Raw genomic sequence first — 23,926 nt, 5'->3', positions numbered from 1 at the left:
GGGAGACATGAGAATGGTAGAGGAAGAGATTGGAAGTAGGTCAAAGGGAAGGTAAAAAGAGGAGGGGGATACTGAACCAGCCCAACAGTTGGGGCTTGCCATGAAGGAAAGTACATGACACCATCAGTAACAGATGGTTGATGGGCTAAACATAGCCACCCATGTGGCAATATGAATAGGTAAATAGATAGGTAATACACATAATTATCAGTAACAAGCTTATCAGATTCCAGAACTGACCACATAACCTCCATAGCTTCCATGTCTTATTACATCCCCTCTCACAGTCCACACATAACCTCACATATTGTCTTTCTTTCACATACTCCTGACATTTGGCCGACATTCCTGTGTGACTGGATCATGCAGCCCACCAAGAAACTGTGCATTCTGACTGGACCAAATTGCAATATATAGCACCTATCCTTGTGTATCAATGCCTATTTCCCTATAGATTGTAAGCCTGCAAGCAGGGCCCTCTTACCTCTATGTCTGATATTACCCTGTTTTGTTCTATAAATGTTTCCAATTGTAAAGCACAACGGAATATGCTGCGCTATATAAGAAACTGTTAATAAAATAATAAAATAAATAAATAAATAACACCCAAACCTACTGGAGAAAATTGCTAAGCCCTAACAATAGAACAAATCGATACAGCCTAGAATGAAAAACAAAAACATACCTTTGGAAACCCCAGGACTTATACAATATCAAATAAACATTCAGTGCAATAAAATAGGTCAATGAGAAATCTAAATTTAAACAGTATAATCATAGAGGCTACAGCGACACAGAGGACCTCATTCAGAGCCGGTCGCACAGAGCGTGCGGTCGGTCTGAATGAGGGGAGGACCTCTTGAATTTTCAAGACGTCCTCCTTTGCGGTGGTAAGGCTGTGGGTTAACACCCACAGCCTTACGACCGCCTAAGGTGATGGTCGCGATGGTCAAGACCATCGCGACCATTGGGGCTTACGACGAGACCCTAGGGTAGGGTCTCACTTGTCGTAAGCCCCGGAGAGCTTCTGGCTCTGTCTGAGCCGGAAGCTCTCCACTGACATCACTAGTGATGTCAGTGGGGCCTCCCCCAAACGGTAGGCGTTCCCATGGGAACGCCTCCATTTGGGCTGGCACCCCCCCGGCCCGCCTTCCAAACGAGGTGAGCTCTCAATCAACATCGACAGCTCGCCCCCTTTGGATAGAGACCCGCTACGACCGGCGCTGTCGGTCGTAGCGGGTCTCACGCATGCGCACGACGGCGCCGGCGTGCTCATGCTCTGTGGGGGGCCATCGACCCGGTCCGAGCGCATCGGCGCTAACGACCGGGTCTGAATGACCCCCAGAGTACCAGTGGTGACCACCATATGAAGTCCAACTTACCACTGAACCTGGGAAAAGCAGTAGTGTATGAGCATCCAGAGCTTGTTCTGCGGTGAGTGCAATATCCTTGGTCACTTTAGGTGTAAAATGGTGCCAGATGAGCCAATATCAGGTAAGGCTCGGCTATGATATAAGGTAGTAAGCTCAGGAAACAATGTGAGACATATCCACTAACCTGTGGATATGGTCATGCACCTTAAATTGATACATTTTAATGATTTTCATTTGCAAATGACAAACCTCAAATGTGAACTGCAAATGTTGAACACAGTAATGTTTTAATTAAAACAATCAATGAAAACATTTTTTAAATTCAGTTTTTTTTTTAATCCATTATTTGAAAGTTTTGAAAAATCCCTGATAAGCGGAGCTAATTGAATAGGGTCCTGCGTTCAATTAGCACCGTTAACGTAACGGGTCTAATTGAATTCACCCTTGGCATTTGAAGTTCTCCGTTCTCATAAAGAATACATATTAGCATGTTTTTAGTTTTAAACACTATTTAAGTGTTTAAAACTAAAAACATGCTAATATGTATTCTTTATGAGAACGGAGAACTTCAAATGCCAAGGGTGAATTCAATTAGACCCGTTACGTTAACGGTGCTAATTGAACGCAGGACCCTATTCAATTAGCTCCGCTTATCAGGGATTTTTTTCGGGTCTCCTGAGACCCGAAATGAAATCCCCAATAAGTGTGCAGTTATCGAATCCGTGAAGTTTTCACAGATTCTAGCTGTTAAAGGCCGATAACTGAATTTGCTAACAGGCGTTAACACAGGGTAACGGCCATTAAAAAAGATATCGGTTGAAAAAGGGGGCTGATTGAATAGCCTCGGACGATAAAACCCAAAGCTACCTCGCTTATTCACCGGTGATGTCTTATCACCCGTAACTGAATTCCCCCCCAAATGTAACTCAAATGTGAATGGTGAGACTCGAATGCAAACTGCAAACACAGAGCCACAAATTTTGTATAGGCTAGAAAACACTACTATGTGGTAATTACGTCTAAATAAATCAAATATAGGAGTGGTTGTGGAAACTGGCACAAACCCTAGATTGATAGCAAGGTACTGTACAAAACAACAGTAGTAACACCCAGTACACAGGTTAGGCATTGTAGCTGATCAGACAGGTGATACGAGAACAAAATGATCCTCCTTGTTAGAATTTGAAGATGGCTGAAGGTTAGTTAAGGATAAATTGGGACACATCTGTATTTATTCTGTTGGACTAAACAGAGGCAGATTACATAAGTGGTTTCTGTATGGATATGTCACAAGCAAAACAAAATATTGACGCAAGTATAGTATATTTACAGTATATTTATGATATACTGTATGTATTTGCTTCTTCGTCTACCCTAAGTAGGGAATATATACTGTAGAAAGAGATGGAAATTTGTATAAGAATAAGTTCCATCTGCTATGTCTAATCATAGAGTAATGCTGGCCATACATGCTACAATTATCGGGGCGATCCGCCTGATATCGGCGGATCGCCCCGATAATTGTAGCATGTGTGCGGGCGACCGAGGGTTAAATATTGCTCGGTCGGGCATGCAGGATTGTCCAGCATGCCCGTCTGATGCGATATTTACCCGGTAAACTGTCGGCCGCATCGGGCAGTGTATGCCCAGCGCGGCCGACAGACAGACATTTCCTGTGTTCCTTCCCATGGAAGGAACAGGGAAATGTCTCCTCCCCCGGGGGCGGAGCGCGGATGTCTGACAGACATTTTATCTGGCTGTGTATGCCCAGCATAAGTAAGTAGAAAAGAAAAAGCCAAATAACATATACCTATATGGCCTATAGAAGTATAATAAGAGGTAAGAAAAGAGATATAGATAATATTCTCACCTGTGTCTTGTGTTCTGGGTCCTTTAGATTTACAAATAAGTTTTTGTTATAAAGAATTTCTCCAGTGACGTTTAGTTCTTGTGTGTCCTCTACTAGCTAAAAATAAAAAAATTATGTATTATTAAAAGATTGTATGATATGTGGTCTCTACCACCATACATTAAATATTGTTAGAACTGGGGCCTTTATGGTGTTTTCTATGGCCTCAGATTCACTATGGACTATAACCTGGGCCTCCATAAAGGTGGGTTACAGAAGGTAACTGTTTGGGGGAAACCAGCAATTAGCAATGGGAAGTGGCTCAGGGCACTCCTATGGCTTATAGCACCAGGTCCCTGCTATGTCTCTTGCATGTTGCTAGGATACTGTACAAAGCACTGCTAGCTCCTGGTGCTCTTTGGACTAGTAATAAGAAATCAGCATGACTGAGGGGAATCAGTATGATTTACCGCCGACTGCATGGCCGGCGGGTTCAAAATCCCAACAGCGGCAACCCGGCAAGGGTGAAAATCCTGATCGTTAAATAAGGTAAGTATTGCTAACCTTTCTCCCCCCCTAACATTAACCCTCCCTTAGAGGTGCCTAACCCTAACCTCCCTCCAAGTGACTAACCCTAACCCCCCTCTAAGTGCCTAAACCTAACCCCCCCTTCCCCGCAGCCTAACCCAAAGTCTCCCGGGGGGTGCCTAACCCTAACCCCCTCTTCCCATAGCCTAACCCTCCCGGGAGGCTGCCTATATCGTTATCGTTCAGTCGTCCACTTTATCGTCCATTTTTAAGCCCAAAAAGATGAACGATAACGACAACGCGCGTTCCCGCGGGTCGTTCGTCATCATCGTTCATCGGGCTGACATGCAGGCCAACCTGACGATCTCGTCAGGTTGCTGCATGTCAGGGAATGGAGGAGAGAGCCCGACGCTGAACGATATCGTTAATGATATCGTTCAGCGGCTGTGCTCAATGTCATGAACGACATTGAGCACACCCTGCCGGGGACACACTAGACGATATCGCTCAGGGAGCATATCGTCTAGTGTGTATGCACCATAAGTCTCCCCCGGGAGCCCCTAACATAACCCTCCGCCCTGCGGCATTACCTTCGATCAGGATGCCGGGCATCGGGCTCCCGGCGTAGGTCTAATGACAGGCGTTGGGATTTAGAGGCCTGTCATTAGTCCCTTGCCGGGATTAGACAGTCGGGATGTCGACGGTCGGCATTCAGACCATTGGCATCCCGACTGCATACCTGACTGAGGCCCTGACAGATGGTGAATGCATCATTAGGGAAGCAGGGATTTGTTTACACACTAGCAACCAGAATGGGTGTACTGCCATAGACTAACCACCAGTATAGATACTGTTATTCAGTAGCCCCCAGGTTCATCATACAGTATATGTAATGACAAAATAGATCATTACCGTCTTTAAGGTCTGTAAGAAGAGTGTTGCTGTGATCGTTATCTCTTCCCGACCAGATGTGATATCGCACCGGAGGAAAAGGCATATTAAATCTTCTTCTTTGCTCAACTGCAGATTGGACAGATTTAAAATGTGTAGATAAATTTATAGTATGGAATGGCATGTCCTAGCTTACTTCTTAATTTCAGTGTAAAAATATATGTGCAGAGAATTTGTTCACTACATGTAAAATCAGCCAGTATTATTTCTGCATGCAAAAAAAATGCAATTGCACCTTTCCATTGTAACATGGTTTATTCAAAGAACTAAAGGTGCCCTAAATCTTTCAATTACAATTAAATCCAATCTCAGCTAACATCCCACTATTTTACTTGACTTCTAATTTTGCAAATGAATTAAGTCCAGGAACCAAAGGCGCTGATTGTTTGCTGCACATGGGGAGTGAGTCCATCAATGTTACTCATGGAGCTATGTCATCTTCCTTTGTGTAAGCTCAGAGCTCGTTCCAGCCTCACCTCTGTCTGCCTCGGGTTCGCTAGTGTCCTTTCCAGAGACGACAACGATGCCCCCTTGGATCCGCACACCACTGCTATCACCTTTGTCCAACACCACATACAGTCAGGTCCATAAATATTGGGACATTGACAGCATTTTCATATTTTGGCCTCTATTCACCACAACAATGGCTTTGAAATGAAACAAACAAGATGTGCTTTAACTGCAGACTTTCAGATGTAATTTGAGGGTAATTATATCCAAATCAGGTGAACGGTGCAGGAATTACAACGGTTTGTATATGTCCCTCCCACTTTTTAAGGGGCCAAAAGTAATGGGACAAACTAAACAATCCTAAATCTAACTCACTTTTTAATACTTTGTTGCAAATCCTTTGCAGGCAATTACAGCCTGAAGTCTGGAACGCATAAACATCACCAGATGCTGGGTTTCATCCCTGGTGATGCTCTGCCAGGCCTCTACTGCAAATGTCTTCAGTTCCTGCTTGTTCTTGTGGCATTTTCCCTTCAGTTTTGTCTTCATCAAGTGAAATGCATGCTCAATCGGATTCAGGTCAGGGGATTGACTTGGCCATTGCATAACATTCCACTTTTTAGCCTTAAAAAACTCTTTGGTTGCTTTTGCAGTATGCTTTGGGTCATTGTCCATCTGCACTGTGAAGCGCCGTCCAATGAATTCTGAAGCATTTGACTGAATATTATGAGCATATAATATTACCCGAAACACTTCAGAATTCATTCTGCTGCTTTTGTCAGCAGTCACATCATCAATAAATACAAGGGAACCAGTTCCATTGGCAGCCATACATGCCCACGCCATGACACTACCACCACCATGCTTCAATGATGAGGTGGTATGTTTTGAATCATGAGCAGTTCCTTTCCTTCTCCATACTGTTCTCTTCCCATCACTCTGGTACAAGTTGATCTTTGTCTCATCTGTCCATAGGATGTTGTTCCAGAACTGTAATGGCTTTTTTAGATGTTGTTTGGCAAACTCTAATCTGGTCTTCCTGTTTTTGTGGCTCACCAATGGTTTGCATCTTGTGGTGAACCCTCTATATTCACTCTTGTGAAGTCTTCTCTTGATTGTTCACTTTGACACATATACATCTACCTCCTGGAGAGTGTTCTTGATTTGGCCAACTGTTGTGAAGGGGTTTTTCTTCACCAGGGAAATAATTATTTTGTCATCCACCACAGTTGTTTTCCGTGGTCTTCCGAGTCTTTTGGTGTTGCTGAGCTCTCCGGTGCATTCTTTCTTTTTAAGAATGTTCCAAACAGTTGATTTGGCCACACCTAATGTTTTTGCTATCTCTCTGATGGGTTTGTTTAGATTTTTCAGCCTAATGATGGCTTGCTTCACTGATAGTTACAGCTCTTTGGATCTCATATTGAGAGTTGACAGCAACTGATTCCAAATGCAAATGTCACACCTAGAATCAACTCCAGACCTTTTACCTGCTTAATTGATAATGAAATAACGAGGGAATAGCCCACACCTGTCCATGAAATAGCTTTTGAGTTGATAGTCCCAAAACTTTTGGCCCCTTAAAAAGTGGGAGGCACATATTGAAACTGTTGTAATTCCTACACCGTTCACCCGATTTGGATGTAATTACCCTCAAATTAAATCTGAAAGTCTGCAGTTAAAGCACATCTTGTTTGTTTCATTTCAAAACCATTGTGGTGGTGAATAGAGGCCAAAATCTGAAATTTCTGTCAATGGGCCTGATTCAGAGCCGGACGCTCTGACCAGAGCGCTCGCTCTGAATCAGGGCCCTCCTCCATTAAAATGGAGCGTCCTCCTGGACGCTCGTATAGCTGTGGGTGACCACCCACAGCATATACGAGCGTCCAAAAAGATGGTCGCGATGGTCTTGACCATCGTGACCATCAGACTTGCGACGGAAACCCTGCGGTAGGGTTTCCCAGCCACAAGTTCTGGAGTGATTTTGGCTCTATCAGAGCCAAAATCACTCCCACTGACATCACTAGTGATGTCAGTGGGGCCGGCTTCAGACGGTAGGCGTTCCCATGGGAACGCCTCCGTCTGGCAGGCACGCCCCCGGCACGCCCACCAAAGGGGGCGTGCTGTCACTCACCATCGACAGCACGCCCCCTTTGGTGCGAGACCCGGAGTGACAGCTTGGCTGTCGCAGTCCGGGTCTCGCGCATGCGCACGACGGAGCTCCCTCCGTCGTGCGCATGCGCAGTGGGGAACATCAACCCACTTGCGAGCATACTGCCGCTTGCGAGTGGGTCTGAATGACCCCCAATGTCCCAATATTTATGGACCTGACTGTATATATTTATCTAAACTGCTATATATGTATGCAAAGGTAGTAGACAAATAATGCAAACACCTGGGTGAATGAGGGACCAAGCATAATTAAAGCATTCCACACAGGTATGGCTCTTGTGTTAATTAAGCAAATAACATTTCAGTATTGTCTTGTATAAACATGCTGAATTGCTCTGGTTGTCTACAATTATAGCTAACAAGTCTACAAGAAGAGATCTCAGTGACTTTGAAAGATGGGTAATTGTTGTTTTTGCGTGTTTGGCAGAAGCTGCAATGATCAAGACAACTCAGCTTGCTAATGCTTCATGGGCAATACTGCTTAAGGTGAGCTCCAAAAGGAAAACATTATCAGTAAAGGGCAACAATGGACATAAGAGCATACTCCATCGACCCGAGGTGAGAGCCGCCAATTTCACAATAAACATTCTGATGACAAATCCAGAGAGCATAGTTGGGTTACAGTGCAAAAACCACTCATCATATCATACAACGCACATTTATGAGGTCAAATGAGCAAAGAGCACAGACACTGAACTGCCGAGCATGGGCGGAAAGACATATGGACAGATGAATCATCGTTCACCATGTCCTTGAAAAATAGATGAGTGTATGTTTGGTGCTATTCTATAAAACTCAACAGTGCTTGTTTCAAAAATGTGAAGGGTTCTTGTGACTGTTTGAGGGCAATGTCATTGCTAATCAATACTGAATGGTGCTGAAAGTTCATTTTCAATGTTACATCATTTCTTTCCTGATGAGAGAAGTGACAATGTTCCACAGAGCATGTTTGGTCACTGATTAGTTTCATAAGCATGCCACTGATGTTATCTGTAGGCCACTGTCATCTCAGTCACCAGGACTGAACCGAAGCAAGTATCTATGAGATATTCTTCATTGATGTTTAAGACAGCAACCAGGTATCATTTGAGTGACTTACTTATGGAAGAATTGTGCTGCACCCCTGAGGGCCTGCACAATACAAAACACTGATAGACATATTGCCATGGTGCTTGCGGGCTGTACTGGAAGTGGCCCTATGCTGTGACTGGTATTTCCCTTTTGTCTGCTACCTGTATATCAATACTTGTGTATTGCTATACTGTACAGTGCAGCAGCAGTATATCACAAGTGCAGCAGTATATCACAAGTGCAGCAGTATCGATGTCCATATGAGAATGTAAAACTCACATTGGTTAAAAGTGCATTTCCACAGGCTTTGGTTTCATTTTTACATAGAGTTGTGTCCTGAAAACAAATAAATGACTTAATTGAGAAATTGTTCACAGTATGATAATAAGTAATGACATTTTTTTAGATATAGCAAAGCAGGGTGATATTATTCCATTCAGTCAGAAATATGTACAATATGCTGTTACAATATAGATGCTGTGTATTCTGATAGGCAATAATCGTTAGCACTGCACAAATCCATGTGCTAAAGGTGCAACATAATACAATCTCTCCACTATTAAGGAAGGTTTTTTTTGTTAAACAAAATTAGCCTAATTGTGTTTGTTATATATCTGGCAGGGGATAGGCCTGATGCAATGTTTTGCTGTATCCTACTTAGTACATCCTGTCCTCCTTTGTGGAGGCCCAATTTCAATAGGGGACTACACAGCACAAAGATAGGAGGTAAAAGTATTCCAAACAAATAAGTGCTGGAATTATAATATATAATGTATATATAAAAATGCAAAAACACATAGGTCTGCGAGCTTATCACGTACCCTATGTGTTTTTGTGCGGTATATTCTATTATTTTGTTAAAAATAATAGGATAGGGTGAAAAAAAACATAGGCGAAAAATGGGGATAATCGGCAAAACATTCCAAGTTTTTCGCCGATCGCGAGGATCAATTAGACCCCGAACAATGTTCGGGGGTAACTGGATACTGCTCTTAATCCACTCGATGGGGTTTAAGCCTGGAGACTGTGCTGGCCATTAGATACAGTAATTTGAAGCCTACTGTCTTATTCTTTTCCTCTAAGGTAGTTCTGACATAGCAAGGAGGTATGTTTTAGGGAATTATTTTTCTGTAGGTTTAATCTTTAACCAAGTAGGTGTAGACCAGAGGGTATTACATGGCACTGCAAATCTGTGGTATGCCTTTTGGGTCATTGTGCCAGTCACTATGTGCAAAGTGCTAGCAAAGGAGCTCCAGACCAACATGCTTCCTCCTCCAAGTTTGACAGTTAGGGTCAATAGCGCTGCAATGGGGGCTGAGTTCAGCAGTGTTTCTATGCCATTACAAGGGCAACTCCCCCCCCTCTCCCCCTCTTTGTGGGCCGATCTAGCCATGGACTCGTGGCTTTTTGTTCATAACGCACAAAAATCTGCGAGTCGGGCAATACTATAAGTGCAGCATATAGCGGCACTTACTCAAAGGCATACTTCTGGTGTCACAGGAGTTTATTTACTAAGGGACTTCCCAGCATGTTTAAGCCCAAAATTTAAAGGGCAATGCCTTTAATAGCAATTTATGGGGTGTTTTGCTATAAAAGCATTGCAGAACAGCTGTAAGTTCTTAAGCCATTACATTACTGCAAAAGGTCTTTTTTTATAACTCTGAAATCTACATTATTTTTCAGTTTTTGTTAAACTAAACTTTTTCTTTTTAAAACTCTAGCAATTTGTCACTAAACTTGATTTGCATGTCAATAACAACTGTTATCCTAACATTTATTGGTTATATGTTTCTTTGAGTTATTTGTGGATTCGGCTAAAGGTTGCCTTTTAAAACCATCCACAAAGGGTCATGTGACCTGAAATATATGAGCATGTTCTATCAAGACTGTAATGTTTGTCTCCTCTCTAGAGAAACTGTGAGCATTGTGATTTACTATGTATTTATTTATTTATTATTACCTTTTTAATATGGCTTTTATTGTCAGAAATATAGTAAGGGCATTTTGGACTCAATTTATTCCCCAGATGCTGATTTGTAGTTTAAGTGTATGAAATGCATTTGGATAAATAATATTTTAGGCTGTATAATAAAGTGTGACATGATATTGCCATTTCGTTAATAGACCACAGCCTGGCATGGAACCCACCTGAGTTTTCAAGATAGATTTTAATTCTGAAATAGAACCACATACAAATTTAATAGGGATCTGCAATTCTAAACTCAGTTCAGCCCCATATGGATTCTCTGCATTGACCTGTGGACAGAATAGAATAAATACAATTAGTGTAAATAATCTCATTATATAGCAATGCATTGTGGAGTTCTTTAGATACTTACATTAAAGGTATATTGAATGTCTTGAAATATTGCTGGCTGTGGTGGGATTTCTACATAAAGTGCTTTTTGTTGGCTGAAATAATTATAACAGATGGTTAAGCAGCTACAGGTATAGTGGTATTCAGGCTGTTTAAGAGATATCACAGCAGGGCTGTTAAGCTGGTGTCTATTAGGGGTCTATATATTAAAGTAGTAATTGCGGACAGTTTTCTGAGAGGTGTGGTGTGTTGGTGAAACCGGGCGCTCCTGTTGAGGGTGAGCGGGCCGTGAATGGTAATGGGTTTTCCCTAGTGAAAACCAAAGTTTGAATTGTATGTCTAAAGGTAGGTATTACCATGTATCTATGCGCTACTCAATGTTAATGCTGTGATGGAGTCGACCATACAGACGGCATTAGGTTAGTGTAGACATAAAATAACATTTATTCATGAATACAGGGTGATGAATGGAATAGTAATGCATACAGTTAAATACAAGCATGTACTGTGGAATCGGTATGAAATACCGCCGGATCCCGGCAGCGCCTGGCCGACCACAGCAGAGTTCCCGGCAGCGGAAGCCCGACAGCGCTGGATATCCGATCGTCGATAGGTAAGTATTGACTAACCTAACCCCCTAACCCTCCTTAGGGGTGCCTAACCCTAACCTCCCCCCCAAGTGCCTAACCCTTCCCCGCTGCCTAAACCTAAGTCCCCCGGGAGGGTGCCTAACCCTAAGTCCCCCCCGGGGGTGCCTAACCCTAACCCTCCCGGAGGGGTGCCTAACCCTAAGTCCCCCCCGGGTGTCCTAAACCTAACCCTCCCCCCCGCGGCTGTCCGCTCGCGGCACCCGGCATCCCTTCGATCGGGATGCCGGGCGCCGGTCTCCTGGCATCGGGGAAATGTCAGGCGTCTACTTCTAGACACCCGGCATTTCACCCTCGCCAGGATATGACAGTCAGGAGCCGGCTGCCGGTATTAAGGCAGCCTGCTTCCCGATTGTATACCTGTACTGTAAGTCCAAATGAGAATTTGGGAGGTTTCGTATCAAATACTGGATGATGCAGAAACATGGCATCTGCCGTGGACATTTAAAATAGACAATAGGTATTAATGACATACACTTAGGAAAAAATATCCAAAAAAACAAGGTCATAGATGAATAAAGACATAAAATGTAAAAACAAATGTCAGGTCTGGTAGGTTCCGATTATAGCAGGAAATAATGTCTCCTGTGGATATAATAAGCACTAACCATGCAGTGCATAGGTGAATGGTATATATTTATACACTTTCTGGGGATTGATGGATTATTTAGAATAAGGGCTATTTAACATAATTATGCCACCCTCTATTATGCTTCCCAAGGGGACTGCTTTGTTTCAGTTGCCTACAAAATGTAATTACCATACTGTACATAAAAAGAAAACCTAGCATGCTCTCCTTGTCCATCAGAACACCTTTATGTTCTCAATATACAATGCCTGCGCGCCAGTAGTAGTAATCAGTCAATGATTTGTATAATGCAGAATTCATTGTAGGCAGAGCACACCTATATATAGTTAGCAGGTCATTTATCAGGTCTTCAGGGCCATAACTAGGGTAGTGTGGCCTGTGCCGTGGCCCAGGGCACCGCAGGTCAGGGGGCGCTGTTTGGGCCTGTCAATTTTCTGTTTATTATAATTCTCACTTGTAGCTTCCTCTTATTTCATCCCCAGCATCTCCTGGCCTCCCCTATCTCTTCCTTGGCCCTTCTCCATGAGGCTATGACCCTTTTTTGGGTGCGTTATGTCCCTATTTGAAAAATGGGGGGTACGCCAATGCTCTTTCTGGCACAGGGCACCAAAAAATCTAGTTATGGCTCTGCTTGTCATATGCAAGGGGAAATCTATTAAGTAATTTGAACTGTTTTTAGGCTAAGAGTAGTGTCATGCTTGACACGTAGGCTTTGTAAGCACCAGGTTCCTGTCACATTAGAACTAATAAGCTCTATGCAAGAAGCCACTACAGGTAACTCTTTAAACACAATTAGAAGAGTAATTGTAAAACGTATTACAATGACTTACACAGAGAGCACAGCACTGAAGGAATGTCTCACTGGGAGCGCGGTCTTTTGTAGCAGTGGAGCAGAAACGTTGTTGAAGCTGAAATTAGACAAATGATCAATTCTGTAACATAGAGTAGATAGAAGTAACTCTGAACATAGATGAAATCATTCCAACATATCAGCATAATAGTCTTTACCCACCAAAATATATAATCTATGATGGGGTCTGGGGAGATTACAGGCAAAAATCTAATTTTTACTTTAATGTGCTGTACAAGGGTTAAGTATAATAACTAGAGGATAGAATAGCAAAATGGGTGTGGTACAAACATTAATAATCAGCACATTAATTATTAAGAAATACAAAACATTTGTTACACTTCAGGATTTGTTGCCTCATAGTTATTCAGAATATACGTGCTATAACATGCATTAAGTTTATAGGCAGGGATTCCAATCCCGAAATCATTTTGTAATCCTGGGATTTCAGGATTACTGTGCTCCAATCACAGATAAATCTCGAGGTTGGGATTAAGAGAAAAAGGGCAAAAAAAGTATGTATTCTTTCAATTTTTATTTCTTCCACACCTCTTCCTGCTATCCATCTCCCCTCTATGTTCCCTGGTATCCATCTCCCCCTCCTGTTCTCTCTGATATCCATCTCCCCCTCCTGTTCTCTCTGCTATAAATCTCTCCTCCTGTTCTCTCTGCCATCCATCTCCCGGTGCTATCCTCTCTGCTATCCATCTCCTCCCCCTCCTGTTCTCTCTGCCATCCATCTACCCCCCCCCCGTGTCCTCTCTGCTATCCAGCTCCCCCTCCTGTCTTTTCTGCTATCCATCTCCCCCTCCTGCTCTCTCCCTGTCATACTCCAGTATTTAGAGATTGGAGCTCAGTCAGCAGCAGCAACAAACTAGTAGTGCCATGTTGAGCTCTGCACAGTTAATTACATTTTATAATTTTATACTTCCATGATATGCAAATGAGAGACCCACATTCAGAGTATTTTAAAATGTAATTTTTTTTTTGCTTTTAAAATATGTACGTAGTAAGTAAAATATTGTGATAAACATTATATATTGTCAATGCAAACTATTTACATCAGAACAAGCATAAGAGATCTGGTGTAATAAACAGAACTACAGTATAGAGTATAGCATGCAGAACTCAGCGCTGTGTCTTTAGGAGGCTGATAGGGAGTGTATCATTTGAGTTGAACTACCGGAACTAAATGAACTAGGGAGTGTATCATGAAACTTGTGAACTAAATTAACTAAAGGATCTAAATGAACTACTATTCAAGTAAAATAACTAATGCAGAGGAGTAGCCAGAATTTTGTGGGTCCCATAGCAACACTTTAATGCTTCTAAAGAGACATTTTTCTGCAGCAGTTGTTTGTTTTATGCTCCATAGTAACGTCCTAGTTAATTTTATGCCCCATAGTAGTATCCTAGTTAATGGTATGCCTCATAGTAGTGCCCTAGTTCATTGGACTGAGTGCTGAGTTGCCGAAAATGCCAGTGTGAGAGCACCACTGTTGGTCAAGCTATAACAATTGTGATAAACACAGAAGCTTCATATGTCTATCACAGGGCCGGCTCGAGGCATGTTCGACCACTGCGGTCGAACAGGGGCGCCACCCCATAGAGGGTGCACCCCTCCCAGCCATTCCCGATTTCAGTGGGACAGTCCCATTTTTCGGGCACTGCCCCTCTGTTCCACCCGTGGGACGAAGTGTCCCGCGGGTGGTCGGGATGTTTGGCAACTCCGCCGCAACAGGTGTGCGGCGGTGCCGGTCCTTGGGAACAACAGTGGAGCAGGGAGAGAGCTGGGGGCAGCCAAACTACTGACTTAGTGCTGGGCTTGCCCCCAGCCTGACATTAAATGGCTGGCGTGCCACACAGGCACGCCCCCAAATAACGTCATTTAGGGGGCATGGACTATGGTAATTAGGTCACACACCCTTTTCGTTGCAAACAAGGTTAGGGATGTATGGGTCTCTCGCCGCATGGGGCGCGGTTCCTCCTGGAGCCGGCCCTGATCTATCATAATTATGTTTAACTGTTATTAAATAAACATAATGCATTTATGTTAACAAATAAACCTAAGCAATCAATGCAAACAGTAACAGTGAATCTATCACTCATCTGCCGCAAAGTTGGGCCAAGAAAACAACATTTGGTTCTTTCAGCTAGCAGGCCCAGGCCGCATTAATCACCTGCACTGCTTGGCTGCTCGATCAGGTTGGCTGACAATGGGCCTGAATCAGCATGGATTGCTATTGCGATCATGGCTGTGTAATCACATGCAGTTCTGCTGCGAAAATATGCTAATGTTTGTAACTGCTCAGCTAGCATAGAGACGCCCACTACCGCTTTCTCACATCCGTAATACCTTGCAGTCCTGCGTACACATCGGTAACATCGAGTGACATCGGACCCTCGCGCACAATTACAGCAGCTCTGACCTGTCTCAGAGATTGCAAGTCTCGTCGCACGCAAGCTGTGTATGCTGTCGCAGTGGCTAATTTATTCACATCCATGCAATGGCACATGGACACACGTCTGCGTTTCTCCGACCACTTGCCCGTCACCACACCCAAACCCCAAACCTTGACCTCCCATCACTCGCTCTGCGATGGATTCCAATCTGCATGCGTGATCACAGTGCGATCCCAATGCTATCATGCAAACTCGCACTGCGGTGCATGCACATGCGCAGTACGCACCATTGGCTGATCTGTGTACGCAGTTGCAATTACGATCATTGCTGAATCAGGCCCACTGTTCATAACCATATACAGCCTATTTCTGTGATATGTCAAATCTTTGGGCTTCAGAAACTTGACATTAACAGTTCAACTGCGATTTTAGGGTTTCAATCTCTTTTCTTTATCAGCATTTTGACATATTTAAAAGTTAACATTATTGGAGTTTCTGATTTGTGAATATTACTTACTTGTTAACTATAGAATAAATGATTGCCTCTGCATTAGAGAACTTCTCTTCAGTTAGTTGCCAAATGACAGAGAATGACTCCTGCGTGAAGAAATAAATCAATATTATTACTGCAGAGTAAAGTACATCTTTTAATTAAGGTGGAACAACATTGACATACCTAAAATAAACTGTAAGAATACAGACTGTTATGTAGCTCATATTCCTACAGATAGAGACCCGAGAATGTCGCCATAGCAACTCCACTGCTCAGGTCACTGCATTTGCCTCGTTCACTCTATAGCAGAGGTTCTCAAACTCTGTCCTCAGGACCCCAAACAGTTCACGATTTCCAGGTCACCTAGCGGGGTCACAGGTCTATTCATTACTCACTGACACATTTTACAAGAGCCACAGGTGGAGATAATAATTTCACTTGTGATTCTGTGAGGAGACCTGGAAAACATGCACTGTTTGGGGTCCTGAGGACTGAGTTTGATAAACCTGTGCTCTATAGCAGAGGTTCTCAAACTCTGTCCTCAGGACCCCAAACAGTTCACGTTTTCCAGGTCACCTAGCAGGGTCACAAGTGTATTCATTACTCACTGACACATTTAAAAGATCCACAGGTGGAGCTAATTGTCTCACTTGTGATTCTGTGAGGAGACATGGAAAACATGCACTGTTTGGGGTCCTGAGACCCAGTTTGAGAACCTGTACTCTATACCACAAAAGACAAGCAAAGCTTTACCAGCACAGTGGTATGTAGCATGCTTTATAGTGTGAGTATGGGGAGGAGCACTGGCCCAAGGGACAATTTGTCTGTAGGCAGGGTCAAATCACCAGGAGCTAGGCCATCATTGTGATCATCATGCACTGGGATATGGGAATACCCAAAATGCAAAGAATGGAGCTATCACATAGCTTAACAGTGTCAATATATGCTCCAATCATTTCTCCTTACAATACACGGGCAGCACTGCAAGCACCATTTTAGGTGCATGTGGGTTCCCTATTCATGCAGAGCAGCATGAAGAAGGACATAAATTCTGATTTTCTTTATATAAAGAATAAAAAAGACACCCTCCCTTCTGCGCCACATAAAAATATCAGACAAAGATGGAACTCATCTTATTTTGTGAGTTCTTTTTAGATTTCCTGTCAGATGGAACTCTTCACAGATATTTGCAACAATGAAAGACAAGTTCCCAGGTGATGGTACATGTGAAAAACACAAATGAACACAATCTAGTGCAATACATTTATAGAATGACAAGCATCAGTGGATTCATGAGGAGTCGGTATTTCGACGCCTCATGAATCCCTAGCCGGCATTCCTTGTGGTGGTCAGTCACATACTAAACCCCCCAAACAGCTCCAATATTACATCAAATGCCTTCACATTTAACAGGTAGGCCTATTTTTCATAATAGCCCCCAAAATTACATGATGTACCCTCATTACATCAAGAAGTATTATTTTTTTTATTTATAGGTTGCCACAAAATGTCCTTAGCACCTTTTTGATATAGTCATAGTTTAAATAAATACCGAGGATAACTATAAAGTTTAAACACATCAATATAACTCAATTCATGGTGTTTGGTTAGAGGGAAATAGAGGGGAGAGTCACTCACTATGAATTGTAGAAGCAATGATGTGTAGCTGGATGGGTGTTGTGGTGGGAAATAGGAAGAAAAACAGCACTCAATGAGCATATATCCTCCAAGAGAGAGACGGACAGGATTACTTGCCAGTGAGGAACAGGAAGACCGGGGAACAAAGGCACAATGGGTACCGGTATAGAGCTAGGAGAGAAAATGAGGAAAGAATGCCCTGCCCGTTAGGGCTTGCTGCTTAAGAGGGAGGAGTGGAAATTCCCCTTCTCCCACACACAAAATTGCTAGGGCATTCCAATAGTTCCTCACACATTACAGCACTGCTCCCTCAGCTCCTCCATATTACACAACTTCCCCATCAATCCTCCACACATTAACCACCTAACTGACGTGGTTGCCTTGGGATGCGAACGCAGCCAACTGTATTTTAGCTGACAAGGTGCGACTGCACCGCCTCCCTGTGTGAAGAGGAAATCTGTTCTATGTGCAGAATGAATCTCCTCTGACTCCCCGGACTGTTCTGCAAACCCGGCAATTTCTGACAGGATTTGGTGAAAAAAATAGTCAGTTAAGTGTTTAAAGCTCTGCCCATCAGCCTCTCCAGATTACACCCTTTCAGCTTCTCCATGTTACAACACTGCCCCTCCCAGCACTTCCAGATTACAGGACTGCCCCCTCAGCCCCTCAACATTGCAGCATTGTCCCTTTAGCCCCTCCATATTATAGCACTGCCCTTCAGCCCCTCCTTATTACAGCACTGCCCTCTCAGCCCCTCCACATTACAGCCAGTCTCCTTAGTCCCTCCATATTATAGCACTGCCCTTCAGCCCCTCCTTATTACAGCACTGCCCTCTCAGCCCCTCCACATTACAGCCAGTCTCCTTAGTCCCTCCATATTATAGCACTGCCCTTCAGCCCCTCCTTATTACAGCACTGCCCTCTCAGCCCCTCCACATTACAGCCAGTCTCCTTAGTCCCTCCATATTATAGCACTGCCCTTCAGCCCCTCCTTATTACAGCACTGCCCTCTCAGCCCCTCCACATTACAGCCAGTCTCCTTAGTCCCTCCATATTATAGCACTGCCCCCTCAGTCCATCCACATTACAGCAATAGCCAGCCTCTGTCTGTGCTGGAGCATGTGTCCACACCTGATATCAAAGGTCATTGAGGATAGACCAATGAAGTTTACTGCTGGCTTATTTGTGAATCCATGTCAGATCAGCCACTATATGACAGGTCTGGCCCTGGATAGTGCTGGGTCACTTCCTTTAAAAAAAGTAAAAAAACATATTTAAGACAAAAAAATATATTTTTTTAAGGGATCCCCTCCAAAAATACATTTTTAGAGGCACCATGATTGGCCGACTGTTAGGATCTGCGATTAGCAGATCATATTCGTGGCAGTTCCAAGTCATAGTTACTACTTCATGTCTTGTCCTTGTTCCGGCTGTTGCAGGCAGCTGGAAATCCTGTTTAGTCTGTTTTCAGCTAAGCTGTATCTTGCCTGTCTGTCTGTGTGCAGACTTCAGCTGCACACTAATTGTCTCTCTGTGCTGAACCCAGCTGCACACTAGTCTGTCATAAGGAGGCTTGCAGGGTTTGGCTCTGATTGGATCCTGCATCTGTTTAGTTACAGCCAGCCCTTTACTCCTTACTGGTTATACTGTCTGACTTCCAGAGTATGTGGTCGTGTACTAAGTAACCTGAGTTCTAGTCGGTTTTACCAAGTTCTGCTGTTCCAGTTCCCAGGGCCTGTTTGTCTGATCTGGATCTGCCTGTGTGTCATGCAGCCTGTACTCCTGCCGTGTCTAAGTGCACCTGTCTGCATCTCCTGAGCCGCATCACAGCCTGCATATCAATTGACTATCAAGCCATGTCTTTTTATGTCCACCAGAGTCAAGTTTGCAGTGTTCTCATCGGCGCTGCTTCCAGTCACTGTTCCTGCCATGTCTAAAGTTTATCTGTTTACTGTCCTGTCTGATTCCGATCATCTAGTTCCAGTCATGGCCCTTAAGACCGCTCCGTCTTGTCTTAGCCTCATCACCTTGTTCCAGTCACGCTACGGCCCTCAAGGCCGCTCCGTTCTGACTCAGATGCATCACCTTGTTCCAGTCTCGCCGCAGCTCTCAAGGCTGCTCCATTTTCACAGTCACAGCACCTAGTTCCAGTCATCCGTCCCCTCAAGGCCGCACCGTCCTGTTTCAAGTCACACGTCGGCCCTCAAGGCCGCATCACCAAGTTCCAGCCGCCATGGCCCTCAAGGTAGCTCCATCCTGTTTCAAGTCGCACATTGGACCTCAAGGCCGCTCAAGTCCAGTCTCAAGTTATACTTCAGCCTTCAAGGCTGCATCATCTAGTTCCTGTCTCACCACGGCCCTCCCAGCCGTTCCGTCTTGTCTCAAGTCGCAGCTCAGCTCTCTAGTCCTGTTTTGCCTGTCTTGTCCTTGTCAGTCCAGGCATGCCTGTTTTGTCCTTGTCAGTCTAGTCTTGCCTGTCTTGTCTGAAATCCTACATATCATAGTCCTGGTCGCTCCTGCCTTGCAGCTCATACCCTGTGTATAGTCAGTCCCTGTCAAGCATACTAGCTGCATTTTAGTCCCTAGACATTACTCATACCATAGTGACCTGCCGCTGCTTGTATTGTGTCATCTTTCTGCAGCCTCACTCCAGCTAGCTCCAGTTGTGGAAGGACTGCCACAGCTCTACCCAGTCTTGTCCGTTGTCAGCAGTCCTGTGATCTCATCATCGAGTAAAAATTGTGACAGCGACCCAGCAGACTGATGATTGAGGGGAGAATCATTTTAAAGGATGAGGGGTGGGCAGAGGGAGTATCAGCCTTGATCTGGGGTGAATCAGTTTGTGAGGCTTGTCCTGATTTTGTTATGGTGTTGTAGGACATGGCAATATGGCCAGTCAAGATCTGGAAGAGAATCAATATAAGTGGCACATGATCTATCAGATAATCAGTGCAAGAGGCAATTTCCTTGATGAGGATCAAGTGGAGGATGACTCCTGTGTTTTTTTCTTATTATTGTCACTAGCATGCTCTGTGTATTGTGTAACAATCACTAGGATGCTCGGTTTATAATATATCGAGCACTAAGATGCTCTTTGCATTGTATGAAAGTCACTGGAATGCTTTCTGTATCGTATGGCTGTAACTAACATACTCTCTGTATTGTATGGCAGTCACTAGGATGCACTATATTATATGACAGTCACTGGGATGCTCCCTCTATTATATGGGGTCACAGAGATTATATCTGCATTGAATGGCAGTAAGAGTTATTCTCTCTATATTGTATGGTGGTCACTGGGATGCTTTATGTATTTTATGGTGGTCTCTGGATTTATTCATCCAAGTGCAGCACTATATGGTGCAGTCCTTTTCTATTCTCCTTTTCATGCCATGTATTCTGCACTTTCACTATCTGTATACCATAACCCCACATCCTACTCCACCACCTCCACCGACATGGCTGATATATCCAAAAAAGGGTGGGATTGACAGAGTGGGTGCTTTCGCAAGGATCTAGGGATAGACAATGCAGCTGCAAAGAAGGGAAAATATGCAATCACCCACAATAGTAAAAAACAAAAAGGACTTGGCTGCGCAGAGTCTTCCCCCAAAAAAGAAGGGCGTCAATTATATTAGTAATGGATGTCTCACGTGTTCAGTCCATAATATATATTATTTAATAAACACATAATTAAAACCACATATAATATCACATAATAAATAAAACTTAACCAAGTAATAGTCACTTAATATGGATATGAAGCTTTCTTAAGAAATACTGGTGTATATTTTTGATTATTATTAGGTCTTTAAATATGGGAAAATGTATATATTGTTCAAGGTCTTTTGGCGATTTTTCTGTTTTCATTTCCAATTCTGCTTATATTTAACCAGATTTTGTATTAGTGCACAAGAGCATTAATCAAGAATATCATTCCATTGCTGTGTGAAAGAAGGATCATTCATAAAACTCGGGGTTTTATGCATTCTCAAACCTCGTGGGATGTATTTATGTTCCAAATATTGGCTGAGGGATATTTGATCTATTTTATTAAATTGTTTGAACATCTCTTATTCTCTTGAAATGAAATTAGTTGGTGGGTTCATATTCTCTGTGGGGTTAATATATTTGTTAATAAAGTCCCGTCTTCTGTTGATCCTGTTTTTGAAACATGTCAAATCCATACTATAGCAAACTGTCTATGTGTGTCTATTCACTCTGAAAATTATGCAAACATTTTGATTTTTCAAATTAGTATGTGAATTATGGAAAACATAGCTTAGATTTGTTCTTAACAAAATCAAGGACACCAGGTAACTAATTAATTAATCAATTATCCATATTCTCGCTGAGAACACAGCATACACTCCTGAAGAAAGTACCAATGGTATAGAAACGCGTTGAGAACTTGCCACTCCTGATTCTAATCGGTAGACCAATTGCAGAGTAACTGGGCCCTCCTACTAGCTAGCAGCTTTTTTTAAGAAGCCCCCACTGTTACAACCGAGGAATATATCGTGGATTAGGGACTGGTATATAGGTCTCAGATACAAGCAATTGCTACTTTCCTTTGAACTTCTTTTCTTCAATTAGCCAGCGGTCTCTAAAGCATGCTGTGCAAGTTCCTGTGATAAGCCGCTGTTGCTTTCAGAGGATAGGCAGGTTTTGTTGTATTCACGACTAGTAACTCCTAATGTACAATTCAGAGTGTCGTCATACAGGTTGCTATAACGGAACCTCGATAACAACTTCTGCATATATTAATAGCGGAATCAAACTCATATCTACCTACTCAGCTGGATAGTACTCTAACCAACTGCACATTCAGGTGCATTCATCAGTTTGGGGCTTCAGTCTAACAAATCCTGGACATTAAGCGTTTTTATTGAAACGCTGCTACACTATTATATGGCATATTGAGCAATTTAACACATAAAAGACTCAAATTTGGAATTTGGAGAGATTGTTCCAACCAAGGTACTGTTTTAATCGAGGCATCGTTTACAGACTAATGAGCTACAGTACATCTTTTCTTTTATTTCTTAAGTATAATTACCGATTTTTATTATTTCATAACGGTCTGCAGTTTGACTGCAGTGTAATCGAAAATATACGAGTATACTTTCCTAAGGCGAGCTCAGGGAGGACAGAAACCTCCCGTGGAGCAGAAGGGCAAATTGCAGCTACACAATTGCAGCTACACAAATACAGCAGCATTTTAAGAAAGTTTCATATCCATATTAAATGAATATTACTTTTAAAGTTTTATTTATTATGTGGTTTTAATAAAGTGTTTATGAAATATAAGATATATATATTATGGGCTGAACACTTGAGTCATCCATTACTATTATAATTCACCCTCCTTTTTTGGGGAAGACTCTGCTCAGCCATGTCCCCTTTGTTCAAGGCTGGCATACACCACATTTGTAATTTGTATTGTTACCAAAGTGGTTGAAAATACATATCCATTTGATTACCTTACTTTGTGTATGCTTTATTCTTTCATATACTGTACACACAGCAATGCATACTGTCACTGTCACTATGACGGTATACTACAGCCCAGAGAAAAGTGCTTGAACTCACCTAATACAAAGATACTGTGAGATTTAGTGGCACAGATCTGAAGATCAGATCAGAAGTCTGTCTGGAATCTGCAAAGACTTCCCGGATACAATCTGGAGGTGGCCAATGTGGGGGTGGGTAAATCATGTAATTTGCCCCAATTGCACAGTGAAGGCAAGGCTATGATGATGCAAGTTGTAGAGAATTGCGTTATTATAACCCTAGTGCCCCTTTCACTAGGAAGGGGCAGGATGTGGGAGTGTTCCCTACTCTTCAGTCTGTGGGACACGGCAAGAATTAAGGAGTCTCCCGGACATTCAGAGAGAATGGACAGGTAAGACTATAATTGCATGATTCTTTGCTGAGTGTAACAGCTGAACTTACTTTAGAGGCTCGGAACACAGGATGTCTAATGCTACAGGTCACTGTAAAATTAGATGACTGAATGATTTTGGAGTCAGAACACTTCACACCAGGATTATTAGACTAAGAGAAAAAAGGAGAGAAGACATTTTTTTAAAGAAATATCAAGAGTTAAACATACAGGAACTATAAATATACGATTTCATTTGTTTGTTATTTATGGATTATATAGTTATTGAATAGGTCAGCATTCTATAAATACATGTATAGTAGTAGTAATAACAGCAACAATAATACTTGTTAATAATATTTCTGTGATGATTATTATTATTATTATTATTATTATTACACAAGTCTCAATATTATGAACACATCATGTGATCACTAAGCTTAAAGTTGCCTTTCGGCTGTATTGTTTACCCAAAACAAACAAAAAAGGGAAAAAGAAACACAACTTAATACTTTAATTATGTAAGTTTAGAACCCATTTGTATTTTGCTTATTATTTTTAACATTATTATTATTATTAATAATATTCTAATTATATTATATTACTAATGACTTGTAGTATGGAAGGCCAGGGGCACTAGGAGGAGGGGAAGGGGAGACTAATGCGACGACAAGACCTCGACCAGTGACTAAGCCTCCCATCTCTCAGGCCGGG

At 42.7% G+C, this 23,926-nt stretch overlaps 1 protein-coding gene across 1 annotated transcript in view; it reads right to left on the bottom strand.

The window, feature by feature from the left end:
* ITGAE (integrin subunit alpha E) overlaps nucleotides 1-23,926 on the bottom strand; it is a 183,438-nt gene that overhangs the window by 17,749 nt on the left and 141,763 nt on the right. Inside the window, exons 23-30 of the mRNA XM_088453654.1 lie at nucleotides 23,284-23,385; nucleotides 15,715-15,794; nucleotides 12,775-12,852; nucleotides 10,731-10,803; nucleotides 10,540-10,647; nucleotides 8,667-8,727; nucleotides 4,663-4,760; nucleotides 3,244-3,339 (exon numbers count right to left, since the gene is read on the bottom strand). Coding sequence (XP_088309780.1) covers nucleotides 3,244-3,339; nucleotides 4,663-4,760; nucleotides 8,667-8,727; nucleotides 10,540-10,647; nucleotides 10,731-10,803; nucleotides 12,775-12,852; nucleotides 15,715-15,794; nucleotides 23,284-23,385 — 696 coding nt within the window. The remainder of the gene's footprint in view (nucleotides 1-3,243; nucleotides 3,340-4,662; nucleotides 4,761-8,666; nucleotides 8,728-10,539; nucleotides 10,648-10,730; nucleotides 10,804-12,774; nucleotides 12,853-15,714; nucleotides 15,795-23,283; nucleotides 23,386-23,926) is intronic.

The sequence above is a fragment of the Taudactylus pleione genome, unplaced genomic scaffold, assembly GCF_031769625.1.
Source record: "Taudactylus pleione unplaced genomic scaffold, aTauple2 ptg000585l, whole genome shotgun sequence".
NCBI classification, from domain to species: domain Eukaryota; kingdom Metazoa; phylum Chordata; class Amphibia; order Anura; family Myobatrachidae; genus Taudactylus; species Taudactylus pleione.
This window is presented reverse-complemented; position numbering and strand designations above follow the sequence as displayed.